The sequence below is a fragment of the Spodoptera frugiperda genome, chromosome 29 (genome assembly GCF_023101765.2).
Source record: "Spodoptera frugiperda isolate SF20-4 chromosome 29, AGI-APGP_CSIRO_Sfru_2.0, whole genome shotgun sequence".
NCBI classification, from domain to species: domain Eukaryota; kingdom Metazoa; phylum Arthropoda; class Insecta; order Lepidoptera; family Noctuidae; genus Spodoptera; species Spodoptera frugiperda.
In genome coordinates, this window is record NC_064240.1 from 12,425,008 (window position 1) to 12,444,905 (window position 19,898).

At 33.7% G+C, this 19,898-nt stretch overlaps 1 protein-coding gene across 6 annotated transcripts in view; it reads right to left on the reverse strand.

The window, feature by feature from the left end:
* LOC118268615 (terminal nucleotidyltransferase 5C) overlaps positions 1-19,898 on the reverse strand; it is a 257,875-nt gene that overhangs the window by 5,871 nt on the left and 232,106 nt on the right. The window contains exon 1 of one of the 6 annotated variants that reach the window (XM_035583168.2): positions 19,307-19,626. The exons of the other annotated variants lie outside the window; for them this stretch is intronic. Coding sequence (XP_035439061.1) covers positions 19,307-19,378 — 72 coding nt within the window. The 5' untranslated portion in view covers positions 19,379-19,626. Of the gene's footprint in view, positions 1-19,306; positions 19,627-19,898 lie in introns of those variants that run through there. 6 annotated transcript variants of the gene reach the window in all.

The following is a 19,898-nucleotide window of genomic DNA, read 5'->3' on the forward strand; positions in this document are numbered from 1 at the left end:
AGATGTTTCGTACAAGATTGGCAATCTTTAGTCATTACCTACATAATTCTCATTTTCTTATTAGATAGTGCCGATCTTCACCAGCTTGTATAAAACAATAGGCACAAGTATGCGAAGTTGGTTTGACAAAACGTTTCACACATTGTTGATAATAGTCGACAATAAATTAACAAAATAATGCTATGAATGGTCTAAAAATAAAAGAATATCACAGACAAATGAATGACATAATTAAACAATTCCCGAGAAGTATTGAGCGATGGCGCACAATATTTTTTTGCTTGTTCAATACTTAGCAATGCTATCAAGGTTACTTCCAAGCAAATAGGATTTGGGTGCGTTGTTTGTACAAATGAATGCCATTATTTTTTTATGCACACTTTTTGCCGTCTTTATTGTCGTTTGATAAACATTAATATAGCAAAATTGGTTAACAAATTGCAACGCTTTCATTTTTATTCATTGTTGGAGTGCTATTTCGTTGCATTTGCAGAGATCTGCTATTTGAATGCCTCAGCGAACTTATCTGGCACAGGTCCATGTTCCAAAATGCTCAATTGCCCACATGCACCAATAAAATATCCTTATACGTACAATGGCCATTCTTTTCGTTGGCTAAATGGTTTATTGTGTCTAAATATGGCAAGCATTGGGACCAATGAGTTCGTAATAAATCTTTGTCCATTAGACGTTGTAAAGCGATTCTATTTAAGTGGGGTATTGTTGGAGTTCAATGGTCTTTGAACGGGAATTGAGTAATATTGGTCTAGCCTGCTCGTGCTATACATACGTTTGTCATTGAATTTCTATGTTGCACTTACGTTTTATTGGTTTTATTAAGGACGCTAGAGAGAATTATTTTAAATGGAATTATAAGATACATATTGTGCTTAGTTTAGACCAACAGCAGTAGCTATGAGGCATTTATTTATCTGACAAACTTTTTGTAAATCAATTATTACTATACAACTTCTAGTGTTTTAGTAATTTAACGTAGTAGGTATGAGTCAGATGTCACAGGCCAACATTATGTGAACGAGGCAGAAAATTACGTCTCTGAAGTAACACTTGTCAATAAAATAACAATTTGCCTTCGCAACGAAATTATTATTGTTGTCTTACTCATCAAAAAGGTTAGTGGAAACGTTCCGTGGAAAATAAACGTAGCTAAGTGGTACATGTATTGTTTGTTTTGTAATAAAAATGTATTTTTATAATAACTGTCGTGAGACATACTAAATTAACTAAAAATCACGGTTTAATACACGTACATTAATGGAGAAAAGCTCTACTAGTTTCGAGTCATAGAAGGACTCTTTATCATGAGCAGCGTGCGCCGTGATTTTTTGTTAATAAAAATGTTCATAATTAAAGTTGCATTTTTGATTATTTTTATTTTATTTCGAAACTAGAGCATGGGTAATGAGAGCCATAACAAGACCTTGCTAACCTGTGTAGCTAATCTAATAAAAATAAAACTGTTCACGTTTTCATAAAAACGGTTTCAAGAAAAGATGTAAAACAGAAAACAGAAACAACCAGAGGCTGCAAACAAATTTTATGATACTGATGAAACGCCAAAAAACATTTTAAAACAAAATAAATAATAAACATTTTCACCGGCCACCTGTTCGAATTACTTCTAACTTATCTAGACAAAGTATCGGCATTCACAATGGCAATCCATCATGGGCTACCCACGCGGACTTTATCAATTCTATCCGGTTCGTTTACACTATCGCAATTGAATTCTCGTTCCACTGGATAATTATGTCCTGCTGAGCTACTTCCCATTTTATTGGTGTCATTACTGATAATAAATGCAACAGGATTCGTGAACTAGAATTTCTAAGTCAAGTTTGCGTGATTATGTTCTCTGAACCAATTCATTACGTTCGTGTTTAGCATTCACTGTTTCTGTTACATGTGTTCCATTAATTGTCACGTTATTTTGTTTCCGTTTATATTTATTGGCGTCATAAATGATATCACTTTATTGTATTAGCTGCAACTTGTAGTCGATTTTAATAAACTGAAACGCAATTCAAAGTCATCAAGTGCATGCTCACGGCTTATTGCAACAAAATTATTTCGTAACATCAAATTATTGCGTAACAAAAGTAAAACGACGCCTTCTTTAAATTTAGAAAACTTTGTAGAGAACTATTTCTTCATGTCTGAATGCTGATGCAATCGGTAATGCTATTTTGGCGATAAACACATCGCAATCCCATCGCGACCGCAGCCTTACATATTAGTCCCATAGTGTAAATAACAATGCACACATGTTCTCTTCATCTGTAAATAAGTTATTTCAGAACATTGTCGCCTCTGCCCATAAATCGTTGGGATTTTTTTATAAATCTGTAAAAGTGTCATTGTCATTGTCACGGCGGGGCGCACGAACGCTCTCATGAACTATGCGATGTGACCTCGTTACGGCGTCCGATTAAAATACGAAATTTTGTATTGTTTTTCCTCGTCGATTTGAAATCAGTCGGTCGCACGTTGAGGTCAAATGCGCAATCGTAACAAATCGTATCAGACACGAACCGTGTTCTCTACAAGCTTCAATAGGAATACTTTAACTTTTTTATTGAGACGTAGAAATCAGCTGTTCTGCCAAGGTCGGCCCGAGACGTCTGTTGCGTAGAGTTATTTTGTTCTACGGAGAATTATGTTTGAACTCAGTCTCAACTAGAACAATACGTGTGTAAACCGAGGAATAATACATTATATTATTTGTAGAGAGAACAAAAGATAGACTGGTGAACGTAAATTGAAATGAGATTCAAAAACAAATCCGAGGTTAGGCCGTGCAGGTTATAGATTGTATTATGAGTATGAAGGTTATTCTCCCCATGTTTTCTCTTTAAATAAAGTGCTTTAAATAAGTGTATAAGGTTCGCGTTATATATTCCTTGATAGAAGTATGATATCTCGTTATTTTTTGTGTATAAGTAATAAAGTTTGTTTTTCTAAACAGGTAAATGCTAACAATAGTTTAATTGAATGTAAAATCGAAAGGGTATGGCTACTATTAATATCCTTAACATTTTAAGATAATGGTTGGCAATAATCATTCGTTACATATTACTTACCTACATGTGAGATCCTGTTTATCAGCCAAGTTTGAGTAAATATATTGATCAAATATTAGTTTAAACCTTTGTACGTACAACAATGTTCACAAATGTACATTTTTGGGGCCAAATCACATCGTACCGTGTGGTTTGTTTGACATTTCATTCGTCACGCCACCGTTAAATAATGTATTATCGTCTACAATTCAGATTTGTCGACTCTACACGTGAATTAAAGCAGTATGTTAAAAATATTTAGCCGTTTTTTGGGCCCCAACTTGTACGTTTTCCTTGTAAGTTTAATATTATGATAATTATACAAGATAGTACTCTATCTAGTTTCGTTTATATCGTACGATATGTGACGATTATTGAATCGTTAAATTCCTAAAAAAAACGGACCAGGAAAATAAAACAGGTCGCTACCTGATACTAAAGTAACATGGTATAAAAACCATTAGCAAAATATACATAAACACATTACAAGCTAAGACTTATTGAACAAAAGATGATTACATTAACAGCTACTAGTAATGAAACAGACAGAAAATTCCGACATAATGTTATTAAAAGCAGTCATAACAACACGAGCCGTGACTAAACGCATGTCACACGCCACAGATCATGAACTTGGCAGTTTTTGCGTGCGAGACCAAACCCGAGTACCGTGCGGTACGGAACGAGAATGTGAAATTATGAATTTATTTATTTCCAAAGTGCTCAACCGAATTCCTTTATAACGAGAAAGTTTGTTCTATAATCGTCACATTAACTGTTTGTCAAAAACAATTTCTATTTTCACATTATGCGTTTTTCCAATACATTAAGTATTCATTGGATACAATAGTGCGCGATACGCTACAAAATTTGAGACGTAAATAGATATTGCATTTTCTATGTGGACTTGTTCATTTTAGTTGAGCAAGGACAGGTAAGGTTTTTGATCCAATTCCTCGCCCACTCTTTAACTTAATTAAATCATCAATTGATTTTATAGAACCAATTAACCGTCTCATCTCAGCACGAAGCAATAATACGTAGTTCCAAGTACACGACTCGAATTCTGATTCCGTTTGATACTAAAATAAATCAGAGATACAAGGTAAATTAGTGTAACGAGTGATTGCTTCTCAACGGATGTTTGCTAATCGCCATTATCAGATCTTTGCACAACGTTATCCAAGTTATACGTTAATGTAATCAGTATAAGAGGAATGCAAGACGTAACAGTCTGCGTCACTGCGCGACACACACTAAACGCAGATTGAAAACATCACGCGGCAGCTCAAGTACAATGGGTACAATACAAACTGGACTAACATTGAACAAGTGGCCCCACAATAGAGCACGCACCTACCATGCGTAGCTATATACATACGTTAGCATTTCTAAACCATTAGCATAATCATTAAGGATGTTTTTTATTATTAATAAAATATTCAAGACAAACAAAGTCGCTCCACTCAACACTAGACTAGTCTACGCATTCCTTAGGAAATGCCAATATGGCGCCTTCGGCTTCGCTCGTCTGTCAAAACTTCAAAACTAAGCGGGCGACCTTGCAACGGATAGCGTGATCGTGATCAGACATTTTAAAAGTACGATAAAAAATATCTCACTAACAACAAATTATCTCGGAAATCCGTAATTAGAGACTGAAGCCGGCGTTGGATATTGAACAATTTCGATTCAATATCTGCTTGAGATCTCCATCGATTGCTCAAGATATTGGCGATCTAAAGGTCAATTGTATTACCAAACTTTGCACTTATGATATCGATACAGAATGACGTGAAAAAAGCCTGCTTTGTTTATGACACAAGTGGTATTTAAAAGCTTGTTTTATTTGAGAACAATACGCGATCGGAATATTTTAAAGTAGGATATCATGTTATGTTTCTTTATGCGATCGCGTCCTACATCTAGACAATCGAGTGCTTACTTTCGATTTCGTGAGGCTAGTAATTAGCATGGCCTCGGCATACGTGTGCTGCGTAACACGGAACGGAACTAGCTCGCGGCGGCGCGGGATCCGTCATGGCGCGCGCTTTAAACGCAAACGCGCGGGAAGGAAGCCATTTTCACTTTCTTTTTAAATTATATCAACGTTTTATTGTTCGTATTGATTCATTAATATGGTAGGCACCGCTGCTTGCGTCACTGGAGCAATGCAAACGAAATTAAAAGTAACAGCGGTACACATTAACTTCAAGTTACGAAAACGTTTTGTTATAAAGATTACGAGTCGGTTCATTTGAAAGTATAAAGCGTAACATGGCTTGCAAATTCTTTGTTTTATGTAAATAATCTGGGAATAAAGAATTAAAGGCTGAAGTCATTAAAAGTGATGAAGTCTCCCATTTAGCGGTAATCATTGTCGCATCGGAATTTATGAAGCGGATTGTTTGTTAATTACGTAGGGTTAGGCCGCGCGACGGAGATACCTTTGCCTCATTTAATTATAGGAAAAAGGTCCATTATTTGTTAATGGAAATTCATTAATTATGTATTTAACGTCGAGGGACGAGGTGGGCGGTTGTAATGCTGATGGTACTGATTTTTCTGTGTTTTTGTAGCTGCGTAATATTTTACATCAAGTACTTAAAACAGACTATCCTAAAATTGGAAAACATACTTTATGAAAGTCCCAAAAAGAAATAATTTTAAAACAAAACAGTCGATAAATTAAGAATTAAACTCAATACGATTTAGCGATAAAATCTAGTAATACAATTTTATTGTACAAACGACCTTAGAGTCTCGTTTAAAAGGCAGTTGGCAACCAGAGACAATTATGGGCGCGGTCATAATTCACAGATACAGATTAAAACCAGAGACAGAAAACAAGTTTTTTTTTTATTCCATATCTTTGTTTGTCGTCTTGTTGACATTTATTTGTATCAATAAGTGCGTTTTTAATTGGTTTGCTCGAATTATTACAGATTTATCATTACATTGTAACTTGCCTACAGACAATATAAGGTTGGTCATTCACTTTATTTCTTTTTTATAAAGTTTTTAATTTTCTGTGCCATTTCTAGTTTAGAACCATAGATCTAATTTGTTAATACTTTATATTTTATGATGTTGTTGTTACGAAGTTAATAACAAACCTTTGGTGGCGAAGGGTGAGGCTTAATCATACTCATTCAAGCTTGATTAACAATTCCATTTGTTTTAAAATTGGATTTATCTCATCCCCTCACTTAGCTGTTAACGCATTCTGACAGATTCATTAAAGTAACTTTCTTCGCAGCATAGCAAAAAAAAACTTACAAAAAAAAAAGAAAAATAAACCAAATGCAGATTTATATAATTAAAAAAAGAACGTCAACGAACTTTTTGAATTAATAAAATTTGAATTTTTAAAAACGGAATTTGAACGTCACGGTCGGCGCCATGACACGGCCGACGATATCATCCGCCGATTAAAGATTTGACCGATTGCTAAACAATGGTTTAAGTCCAATGACTTTTATAACCCTATTATAACACAACCAGTAACAATACAACACTAACTTTATACCTTTTTAATGAATTACATAAAAAAAAACAATCTACTGTCAACAATCTACTATGAACACTGTTGGTATTTGTCAACATGACCTCTGAATGTCCTAAACAATAAAATTAGAAAGATTGAGGCATGCACGACGAGACAGTTTAAAAATAAATGTAGCTAAAAATAATTTTGAAACGTTAGTCATTTCAATTGTATACCTACTTAACAGGATTTTGTTACGATAGTCTAAATAAGATAGTGTAAGATTTAAGATATAATAAAGTACCTACTACTACTGATAGGAATATAACAATGATACTATAAGATTAGTGTTTATCAAGGGCTAATATGTAACACTAAGATGTATATAGGTAATACTTAGGCATGGCTATATGAAACAGTGGATAAAGGTTTTAAAAAAATATCGAAACAATCATGATTCTTACTTTTAAAATCACGCGTAAAACACGACACGACAGACAAATAAGTCAGTGAATCATCATTTAAATATCTAAATGACATTAAATCGATTACTGTAATCGACTATTCTAGATCAAGGGTCTACCAAGGAAAGGCTCAGGTATCGGGTACAGCAATTATTAACATTAGTGCGTCAGTCAGTGCGAGCACAACGTTGCATACTAAACATGTCCTCCAGCATTCCCCTGTGAGGCAACCGTTGGCAGTAGCCACACAAGCACATCAACCTACCTTGTACCACCACAGGTGACTAGTGACTTTAACACAAAACAATAAAGTTGAAAATCGATTAAGGAAATTGAATAGTTCAGGGTAGTTTGACATGCGAGCGTACACTACGTTTTAATAAATTCTCGAGAGTTGAGACAACGTGACGCCTCTACTATTTAATGCTTGTTAGGTCTGTGGCGTTTTACTCGATTTATGTTAGCCTTCAAGCTTGATCGGTAGATAATCGTTTGTAATATTAACGAGCTTAGCTTTTGAATAGGACGTGTGTTCGCATACAATTTATTGTGGTGCGATCGACCGTAGTTAACAATTTGACAATTATGTCTTTATTTCGTTGGGTTAGAGATTGTTTTTGTTTATTCAGTTCCGATAATAGTTTAGTGGGCAATTTTATAGGCAATATTTTTATGTATTGATTTATGGTTTGTGTTTTATTTAATTTTATTTCAAGTTCAAGTTTATTTATATTGTCGTCATGGAAGTTCTTTGATATTATTTAACTTTTATAAAAGTAAAAGACTGTCTTTATAGTTCGATTATTAAGTTTTCTGAAAAACAACATTTTGTAGAAAATTTCCTAACAAACAAGTTATTAACACGATAACCTAACACTTTAATTAATCTAGTTAACAACAGAATCTGTACAAAACTATGATTTTTGAGTTCAGAGGTTACAAAATAATAAACAGATAATTTCGATAGGTGCTTAGTATCACCACACTTTTTTGAAAAACCCTTATCAATTGCGTCTCAAAATTATAAGCAGCAATTAAATTAGAAAATGATTAGGTTGTTTTGAAGATGTTTTTTCAAAACGACCTGATAAAAATTTAAAAACAAATTTTGATATTTATTTACCTAACCGATATTTGAGATCAAGAACTGGAATCAACCAATCGTGAAATAAGTCCTCGACCAGAGTTAAAATAGTATAAGAAACTGGTAGTTAAAATAGACGAATGCATTTTTATCTAACAAAAAACGTGTTTCAATGAACTCGTGAGCTATCAACCGATATCTATTAATTAAAGAACTAGATTACAAGCATTCTGCTGATACCCGCTTATCTAGCAATGGAAAAACGTGACAATAACAGTGTACGCCCTCATTTTCGAGTTTTCTCAGGAAAAATATTAAATAGACAGCCTTCAATGAAAACTGACCTTTTGACGGACGTTACTGACAGACTATTGTTTATATTTGCTGTTGACGTTTCAAAAGTGTACCTAAGAGTCCTGCTCTATTTGAAATAAATAATTTTGACTTTTTAACTTTTGACTGCCCGTGTTACTTGAAAAAAAACTAGCCAATGTGTAATTTCAATAATGTACAAAATGTTGATAAAAATGACCACACACTAACCGGTGACCAACGCCAGACATTATCATCATAGTCTAACCACCATTTTATCAAAATGGTGACCCATTGTGGTGGGAAATGGTCAACCGATTGTAATCTATCTATTGATAGTGGTGGTAAAAATTGGAGTAGGTAACATAATTACCAGTGATAGGAATAGGCTTATTAGCCTTATTATTGAACAGAGAAAAGAAACGGAGTCTTCCATAGTACTATATTTTTTCCGGACATCTGCTTGAAACATGTTTAAAAATACTAATTATACCTATATTTGTTACAACAATATTCACAGCGTTTTATTTTTCTTTTACTGTTTTAGTTTTTTACATAAAATAGTGATAGTTTTAATGACTGTGTTATGTTACGTCTATTTGCAAACTTTTAGATAAACAACACAAACTTATTCTGAATACTTTTAATGTATTTAAGTGTTATCCGGGAAAAATATAGTACTAAGGAAGTCTCCGCTTCCTTTCTCTGTTCTTCAAAGTTTAGGCTAATAAGCACTACCTATTCCTATCATTGATAATATAATTACACATGCGCAATAACACACTAAAATAGTTTCCATAGAACAATAAAATATATAAGTAAACAAGGTGTTAAGTCAACTGTTGATCGGAGCAATCAATATTATGGTATTTATATATAATCATCGTCTATTATATAGTAAATTAGTAATCCTCAATGCATTGATGGAAAAACCTTGCCTATCATATATTATATTAAATTGAATGCAATTAATCTTTAATGAAACCTTTATGTACATGATAATATAAAAAATGTTTCTAACTGACTGTCTGTTTGTCTGTCTGTATGTATGAGCAACACTCGAAAACTGCTGCATTGAATTTTCACTGGTTTTACTAAAAATATAGACTCATATTTTTTTCAATTCTTTATGTAAGTAGTTTTATCCCAAATCATCTTTTTGAAATTTAACATACGTATTATTGGGAATATGGAAGAAGACACAGGTTGATTCACATAAGCAAAGTCACGGATAAAAGCTAGTTGTAATATTATTGTAATTAAATCGCATATTTTTCCCTTATGAATGATATCAATTTAATGTCACGGTATGAATATGTAATCTATTCATAATATGATATAATTATAATTATAAAGTTACCTTGAAGTGTAATGAGTTGTTTGAAAGTTGCGTGTTTGTCTGTTAATGCCATTACAGTTGTGGTCAAATATTCAATAGAGATAATTGATTTTTAATAGATTATATAAATGCTTCAATATGATATTTTATATTTTTTTCGTCACGTTTTATGTATAGGTATTTAACTTCGGATAAAAAGTATCTTATCACCCAAGTTAGCTCATACCCTGTCTGTATACCAAACTTCATCAAAATCCGTTCAGTAGTTACAGCGTGTCATCCAAACAAACAAACTCTTAAATTTATTATATTAATGTGATTAATGGAATTGGAATGCGACCACTAATGATTTGTCATCGTGTGAGGTAAACCTAATTTACTTTTGACACTTTGAAATTACCAATTGATGACCATTTAATTCGAGGAAGAATGTCATTCCTTCCAGGGAAACTTATTTATAGAAAAGATAGAATCATTTTACATTTAATTCAAAATTATTGTTCTGGATTGTTTATAAAATAAAACAAGGATTAATGTAATAAGTTTTTATGCTGGAAAAGTAAACTTGACTTGAAATAAATATGAAAAGTAGAATTGTGTGATAAAAACAAACGAGTACATAGTATGTTTATACATATGATTGGAGAGTATAAGTATAAGAAGAACAGATATTATGCCAACACTAAATAGCATAGTAGGTATATAAAGAAGGAAAAAAGACAGAATAATGTTTTACTGTGTAGTATGTACTAAGTATTACCTACTACAAATCTATTAACAGCCTTTACAAGAAGATCACAACATAAAACCAGTGCTGTATCTATTGTAGACAGCGATAACATTTATCTTTTTAGGCTATACAACTATTTTTATCAATCATTGCAAATGTTATTGCCAGCCAAAGGGATCTTGGATGCACATTGCAGAAGGTATTGTGAAAATACTTAGTAGATACTTCAATACTTAAAGTTTTAAGTAGGATTTCACATCATAATCATCAGCTTGTTCTCGTCCACTGCTGGATAAATCCCTCTCCAATGGCACGCCATAATTTTACATCCTTTGGTAATAAATAACACATAGAAATCATAATATAGTTGGTGAAACGTGGATGCTACATTTGGCCAGGGTTATCAAAAAAATCTGTAAAGACGACAATATCGTTTGAGTGATTTGAGTCGCTGGAAGCATAGATCATGGAAGACACAAAACAGAGAAGTATGGTAGAAAAATGGGGGAGACCTGAACCCAGTAGTTTGTGAACCTAGTCTAAAGTTAAAGAGGATGATAAAAGGTGTGACAAAAGCTATTTTTATCACAGCAAACTAAACTGACTGCGTCATATTTCTCGCATCTAGTGCGGAGATAAGAACAACTACACAAAATGCGGCATTCTATATAGATATAACCTTGAGCGCAACCAGTCCACGATACAATCAAGTGAAAGTAATTTATAATATTATTAATTATTATCGCACGCCGATAATATCGCCGATACAGCTTTGTTATTATTAATAATACCCACCTAATAATATAGGTACATTATTTTAATATCGCGTGCAGTATTTTTGGAATAAATTTCGATTTTGTATCGAATGATGAAACATTTTGTAGTGAATAAATTCAATATTTTTTAGTTTCTAGACAGAAATTTACTAACTAATTTAGTTCTTTGTACTTTTACTAAATCAAAATATTTAATACTCCGTCCGTCCGTAATTGGAATTCAAAACCTCACTCTTGCCAGTCAAATATATCAGCACACAACCAGTCACTATCATGATAAAACTTTTGCTTACCTACTGAAATATTACTAACACATTCAAAGTAGTGAAATTATTCCCATGAATAACTTAGTACGAAAATAATCCTAACATAATTCGATAACTTAGTTTGTTTGTAAGTAGCAGCTAGTTTCTACTTAGCGAACTGTATCAAACTTACTTTTAAATGATTCAATTTTCTCTCGCAAGTTATCGAATTAACTTAAAGTTTTGTGTTGAAGTTTCGATATTTAAGATTTTGTGAATACAAATCCGTAATTAGACAGTTAGACTTAACTTTTGTATAATTCGTTATTCAGTATTCTATAATATAATATACAATTTAGCAAACAGGGTAGATACAATGGGGGCTACAATTTTATTTGCTCATCAGATGTGATTTGTCTAATCGCAGCAACTGTCAAATAAGTATAGAACATAATGGTGTGACACTAGCTTAATTACCTATTGGACGAAGAACGATAAGTTCTCACTAGAGGCGACAGGTAAGTAAAAATACGGTATGTCGTATCACTTTATGCATATAAAATACCGAAAAATAAAATGTGCGCTCATTGAACTGAAAAAATAATTCAGGCACACATTCTGTATTGAAATTTCATTGTACTGTCTGACTATTGGACCAAACTGTAATCGAACTTTGTACTATAGTTCCACTAAACAATTAGATAAACAACTAAACAAGGCACTATATAAATAGATTAATGGACGAAACTATTAAAAACCAATAAGTTACGGAATCCAATTTAAATGAGAACACTTATGTTGTCACGTTAATTAAGAATGGACTAGTACATCGCCCGCGGCGTCACCTGCATTACCACGACAAGTTCTATGTTAATCTAGGTCATGGTCTATCTGTGCAGTCAATTTCATCGAAATCTGTTCCGCAGTTGTTGAGTAAAGGAGTAACAAACAACTTTTAATACAAACTTTTTTATATAGAATAGTATCAGGCGTTACTTTGCGGAAATCCATGCTACACTAACAATACATTAGATTTTTAGTTTTAATTCCGCATGCGGTGTCCAGCACCCACCTACCATTAAATGCTCATGCAGCAGAGGTGCAACATAAAACACACACATGACATGCAATATACCACCCGACATATGTTTCGCTCCTTCACGTACAAACTTTATAAGCAATAACGTAATTCTTGAGTTTTAAAAAACCAATCTTACAGAAAAAAAATTGTCGTGTAAGACTGACTCATTACCTACTTTTATTTTTTTCATTGAAAACAATACGTCGACTTGTGTGATCTTTGAAAAAGTTCATTAATCATGACTTGGCGGAATCGTTTCAAATTAAATCGGTGTTAGGTACCTACTTCTTAGTGGGTACGAAATTGAATGTTGGTGTAATTTTATTATTTAGGTACCTTTATTAAGTTCATGGACGTATAAATTCTACAACTCACGTGGAGTGATAAAAGTGATATCTATGTATTATCTTCCCTTCATTTAGTAGTTTTTAATAACAAAATTCGTTCATAAAAATTTTAAGTCAAAGTTAAAGTCAAAATTATTTATTTCAATTAGACCAGGAAGGCACTTTTGAACGTCAAATCAAATATAATAATATTAAAAATGTCTGTCTGTCGGTAGTCTCTAATCTCTTGGAAATAAGGTATATTATGAGAGAGAGTGAAAGAGGACACTGGTGTTCGCTCAGAAATTTAGAAGCAATATGTAAGTAAGTACATAATATTTTATAGTTGCTTCCATATCCACTAAACCCGTCACATCTTCATCAAAATAGTACTAACTAGTCTTTAAATTCTATAATTGCATACACTATTTAACCAAAAAAGACGTTTCTAATAATAAACTCCAGTTTAATTTTAATTTTAAATATAACCTAAAATAGCACTATCAGAGCATTAACGAAAGGAGTCAATGACGCCGATTATAATATCTATACATATAACACCTACTTAGACATGTATGTAGGTTCATGCACAATTATACCACTAGGTACATAGTACATAGGTAGGTATCACTTTAAAATTGACATGTATTATGTATCAATGTGTATACAATTTGTCCCAGATACATAACATTTTGACGCTGTCAATTAGACTAGGTACCTTTAAATTGCATACATTGTAAAACTAGATATGTACTATAAAGCATGTATTATACATAAGTGTCTGTTCAAATACCTAGGTATTTTAGTAAGTGGAATTTCTGTTATGACACTATTAAAGGTTACTTAGGTATGTGGTTGTTCATACAGTAGTCTTAAATAGAGTAATTCATAACTTCGATACTGCTTGATCTCGATGAAAATTGGTACAGATATAGACTGTAGTCTAGAATATAGCATAGTATACTTTTACATGACATTACGTACGTTGGTTTAACATGCAGACAAAGTCACTGACAGTAACTAGTACCACTATAAAATGTACATTTTAACGGTTAAACTTGGCAGTTGAAGTAAGCCGCATCCTTACATAACTGAAGATAAGCTGTCATAAAAATTCTTTCGCACTCCGAGATAAAATCCACTATAAGATGTCGGGGTAGTAATAAAATATTCTACATGAACGTAGAAACTTCGTCAGTCAACAATTTATCTTAACAGAGATAAGATAAAGTCGTTTTTTTAATAAATATTATGTCAAGGACTAGGTTGAATACTACTTTTACTTTTCATACATAATTTTGTGTGATATGTTGTTTGTATAGTATTTGAACGTAGTGCTGTAGTGCTAGTAACGCAATGTTTACAATGAGTTGTTTTTCATTTTGCTTTAATATTGTCTTATGTTAAGGCTGTTAAGGTTGAAGTTTGAATACATTTGATTTTGTTTATACGTTAATGAGGTTATCTTATTATTATTAAGTGGTTACAGCGAGACTATTTAGCAAAGGGTTGCTGGTTCAATTCCTGTGTAGGACACAGTATGAATGAGATTTTTGGTTAAGGGCATATGAACCGATGACTGTCTGTTTGTTAATGAAAGTTATGTACTAAATTAATTATCTAAACATCTTATATGTTAACAAATCAATAGGTATTATTGACATGATGATGTCAGGGTCCACTGATACTGAAGATCGATATAAGGGAATAACATTTTTTGTTGTACTTACATGTTTGATACATCCAAACAGATAGTGAGGAAAACATCAAATTAATATAATAACTACAAATTTCCATTAAGTTGATTATGATTACTCAGAATTGTTTGATAACAGAGACAATGACATATACATGTAAATAATGCTTAGTTACATATGTAATGTTTTATGACTAGGCTAAATAAAAGGCTTTGATAGTAGATATGTTTAAAAGGTACAAGGATTTTACGAAATCTTTGTACACAACATGACAAAACTAGAGACCTGCTAACTGGCGTTGGAAAATTGTTGGAAACATTGCCTAACTTTATATACGCTTTTTATATCTATTTATAACCTTAACTTCTGTACAATTCCAGAGCTGCGGACTATCTAGCGGGTTTACCGGGGCTCCGGCTTGAAAAACAGGAGTAGGAACGGGGTTTTTAGTTAGTAAGAGTCTAACACTCTCTTTTGCCTCGCCCAAGGCTGGAGAAGTCATTGGATGATACCCCTCAAAAAAATTTCTATGTAATAATTATCATAAACAAGACACTACTACAGTCTACCGCGACACTAATAAAAATACTCATAAAGTGAGAAACTCTATTTTATTTTAAATAATCAAAGACACCTTGATCAGCACTTGGACTAGATTCCAATAACAACACAGTCGTAACAATAAAAAACAAAAGAGACATAAAGTAACATCATCGTAAACAAGTAAAAAAAACTAATAAATAAATCGAAACGTGCACTTTTACCAGCGCGGGCGCACGCGAGGCCGCGATGCACGGCGCGGCGCGACATTGAGTTGTTTCAAAACACATTACGACCCACATTCTGCCTGCATCCGCGACTGTGAGCAATATTATTATAGAAAATGCTTTACTTATGAGGCTTAGGTTACATTAAGAGCGAAGTGCGATACATAAGCGTATATAACAACTAACCTAATACATAGTACACTACATGTAAATATGTAGCTACTGCCGCGTTGTTTGCCCGCTACTCGGCTCCTGTTCATAGCAGGATGATGTTTGATAATTTCTTCTTTCCTCAATAAATGAACTATTAACAGAAAAATAATGTTCAAATTCGAACCAGTCGTTCCGAAGATTAGCTCATTCAAAACAAACAAACTTTTCAGCTTTATATTTTAAGTGACTATTTCAATAGTGCTACTAAATAATTATGAGTTTGGCTACATTATACACCATTGTATTACCAGCTTTTCGCCCATAGTGTGGCCATGTCATAGCAAGTCGCTGCGTAGTGTAACCTCAGCCTTAATATCAAGGATGGTAAACTCACGAATATGCGCGTACGGCCCAAAGCACGCGTAGATGTAACACGTTCCTATAAATGTCTTCGATAAGCTATTTCGATAATGTCAAGTTTGAAAACTTGATTTAAAAGTAATTTAAAATAAACCAGTCTGCCTTATAAAAATGAATCTGAATTGCCGAAATGTAAGTTTGCGCTTAATTCTTCAACGGATTTACTAAATGGAAGATCTTTTTGTTTTTGTTGATGTCTGTTTTGTATGCATAAACTTATTTTTTCAGGAGAATGAAGCAGAATCAATACTAATCACATAGTTCCTATTGCATCCTAACTTGGATTCCTGACTTCCACAAATCCTTGTATGTTCTATATTTATTGCACTTATACTGTACAAAAATATACTTAGTGGGAGGAAAAATAAATCTTCATTATTTATTATTTTATTAGTTCTAGTCAAAACAGATTCAGTAAAAGACTAAAGCAGAAATTCCCAAACCACACCTATCTTCAAGACAACAATAGTTTAACTAATCTTACTCGTACAAATAAAATTGACCTGTATCCAAAACTAAACGATTTAGATCACGTACCGACCGCAACAGCTCATCAAGATACCCAAACTTGTCCCATTTCTTTAATAGACATTCAACCTTACTTTTAGGCAATTCAGTTGAAAGTAACTTAACAGTTTAAGGATATCTTGATGTGCTAGTATAACTCAGGTATATTATAAGAGTTTCTTATGATGATGTAAAAAGACAGAGTCGTCTGGACTATGAACTTTACATATGTAAATAATTCAGTCCAATATGACCCGATTAGGACGAAGGGGCTCGGTTGAATACCTTTACATGTACTACATATCAATAAGGAGCATAATCGAATGATCAATACATGTTTTTTAGAAAGGTACATTTAAAGTGGTGATATTTTGTTATGATATCGATTTTATATTGTTTTGATATTGATTTTGTATGTTTTAAATAGACAAGCGTTGTGTTATATGTCATGGTGGCCTGTAACTTTAACCCCGCTTCTCATTCAACAGCAAGTAACAATGTGACATATTTCGAGTTATATGTCCTTTCTAAAATAATTTGTCACCACTGACAAACGGCGAAGGAAAACATCATCAGGAAACCTAATTTCTAATTATAACTTGGAAATCGCCACTCAAACCTTCTTCGTACAAGAAGAGGGCTTTGGTGCCAAAGCGCCCCCTTCTTGTTCACTACTGATGTTTAAGCGTAGTGTATCTTTTGTTTATTTGCGAGTACTTCTATTATCCTCATAATTGCTATCTGTTTATTTAAACGCAATAAAAGTAAATAATAACTGCGCAATGTTTTTTATTTTGTACTACTATCTATTCAGGTATGCACTATAATGCTTTAAAACTATTATCATCCATTACACTAAAATGCAACACACATTTGCAAGTAACTTGTAATTTTTATCAAAAAATATTTCAATATAATATTTCTTGTAATAAATCTAAGTACGTTTCTTAACAAATCTGATGTAAATTCCGTTGAACTTGCGTTTTAACACCAACTAATTGGACGCATCCGTAGTTTAATATGCTAATAAATTAATAGAGTAACAATTTAAACAAATATTCACAATCAAATCCAGATCCTATTACTATGAATATAAAATCTAAACTTAAATAAATAATAAGATTTACTTAAGACACTTCTGACATTATAACCCCAGAAATACGTAAATTAAAAAAGACAAAGAAACAAAATTGAATCTAATTTCAATATAAATATAGAGTTGATATTTAAAAAAATGTTTCTAATAAAATGACATTGGAACATATCCCACGCACTCACGTGTTCTGTTCACATGCAAATTTTTCTTCATTCAACAATGATTTGCATGAGTGGCTATGTAAATACCACCTTATATTATAGGTAATAGAGTGTATTGAAATTAGCAAGAAATAGAAGAAAATAATTATAATTAAAATTATTATAACGAAGTCAAAACCGGTCAAGGTTCATATTATGATTTAATATTAATATAATTTCTTGACAACATAAAGATCCTTTTAATCATGATAAAGAAAAAATGGCGTCATATTTCAATGTCTACCTTGCACTGAACGAAGCTGTTTTCGATAGCTAGCCATTGAAGCATAAACGCTAAAAAGCAATCAATTCCAGCAAATCAAGTTGGGCAACAGACTAAAAAAGTCGAGAAAAATAAAAAAAAAATATAGCGTCAATGTAGGTAACTAAGCCAATACGGACACTCGGCCAATATCAATATGTTTGAACGCACACACAAACATTTATCTTTCGATACCAATGAATTTTTATTACGTTAATATGTAAATGATACAAGTTTTTACTTATTGTCATGATAAATATCTTAATGAGCACTACGTTCCATATATATTCGTAACAATATTTCTAAATACGTTCTCATTTTGACCATGAAAACGCAATAAATCTGTGTTGTTGAAACTTTAAAGAAAATTAACCACAAGGAATCCTCGACGCATGCGCACCGAGCGTGCACTGTTGCTAAGCATTGCGTGCAACACAACACACTCGGCTAGACACAAATTCCTTCGATTTACGCATATTGTAACATTGTTACTAACTACGATACGATCTTTGGTTGTGTGCTACACCTCGGCTACTCGAGTCTAAGTCAGTAGCCATCGAATAATAGAAACTTTTCATGCATTAAAACCTCGAGAATCATACGTTATCGTTACACGGTACACATCGAAAACTCACATAATCAAAACAATTTTTAACGATCTTGCGTCACCGCGACATTCTTTGGATCTCCGCTCGTTTGCAACAAGCTCCAATGGTTTTATTACCATGAATCATTGTTATACGTACGAGACTACTATCAATAAGGAACATTAGGCAATTGTTAGATCGATTCCTTTGTACCTACTGACTACGATAATGTTTTATTAAGCGAAGCATTCCAGTACTATAACTGAACGTTTTAGCGGGTACTTCTACAACTACCGCCACATGTTCGTGTGTTACGCACTAAACCGAGGGCTAAAACTGTGTGAATGTTCTCACGTAGCAATTCTAGTTATAGCAATCATGTCACAAACAACTGATAAGGGCAACCGCTTCCGTTGACCGAACGACACGAGTTTTCACCGCGGCTAGAAAACGCGCGCGATCTGCATAAAGTCGGCTGGCACGGCGTGTGCGCCGCGCCGAATACCATCGCGTAAAAGCGCATAACATTTAGAATTACGCGAAACGTCGTCGCGTAAATTGACGAGAACGACGAGACAAATGTCTGCGCCCACGCATCGATTCACTATATTTTTTCACTAACACGGAACTGGTCGCTTGGAACGCCGCCATCGCAGTTTTGGACATCACATGATTTTCTCTCGTAACACTTACCTTCATGTCGTCGAGCATGTCGCAGGCAGAGTATAGGGCCGCGGTGTCCGGGCTCACTTTGATGACGCCCATGGTGCTGGTGGAGTCAGGAGTTTAGATCCGAAGCGAACAGGAGCAGCAGGAGCGGTAACACACGGAGGACCGAGCGGGCCGTTTGCGTGTGAACTATTCTCCTGACGAAAGTTGGCTTCGATATATTTTACGTATTCTTTTAACGAGTGACGCGTGAGTCGGTGAAGTTTAGGAACACTAAGCGCGAGACGTGCTCACGCTGTGACCGAGCCGCGCGGACTGAAGTCTCTGCCGCCAGAACGCAACTTCGGACAGTGAAAGGGTCCTGACGTCATGGACACGATAACGCGCCCCCGCGCCTCGCGCCCGCGACTTGTTGCTATATTTCTTGTCTTGTTCACACTCGCGGCCTCACATGTCTGTCTGGCTCGCTCACTAATGACATGACACCTAGTCGTTTGATTAAACATATTCGTGCCTCCAGAATACGCGCGGTTTATGTTATCGTTTTGTTTATAACATGTTCTGCACTGTGATTTTATTAATTTCGAACAAAGAATAAAAACTGAATGCCAACGAC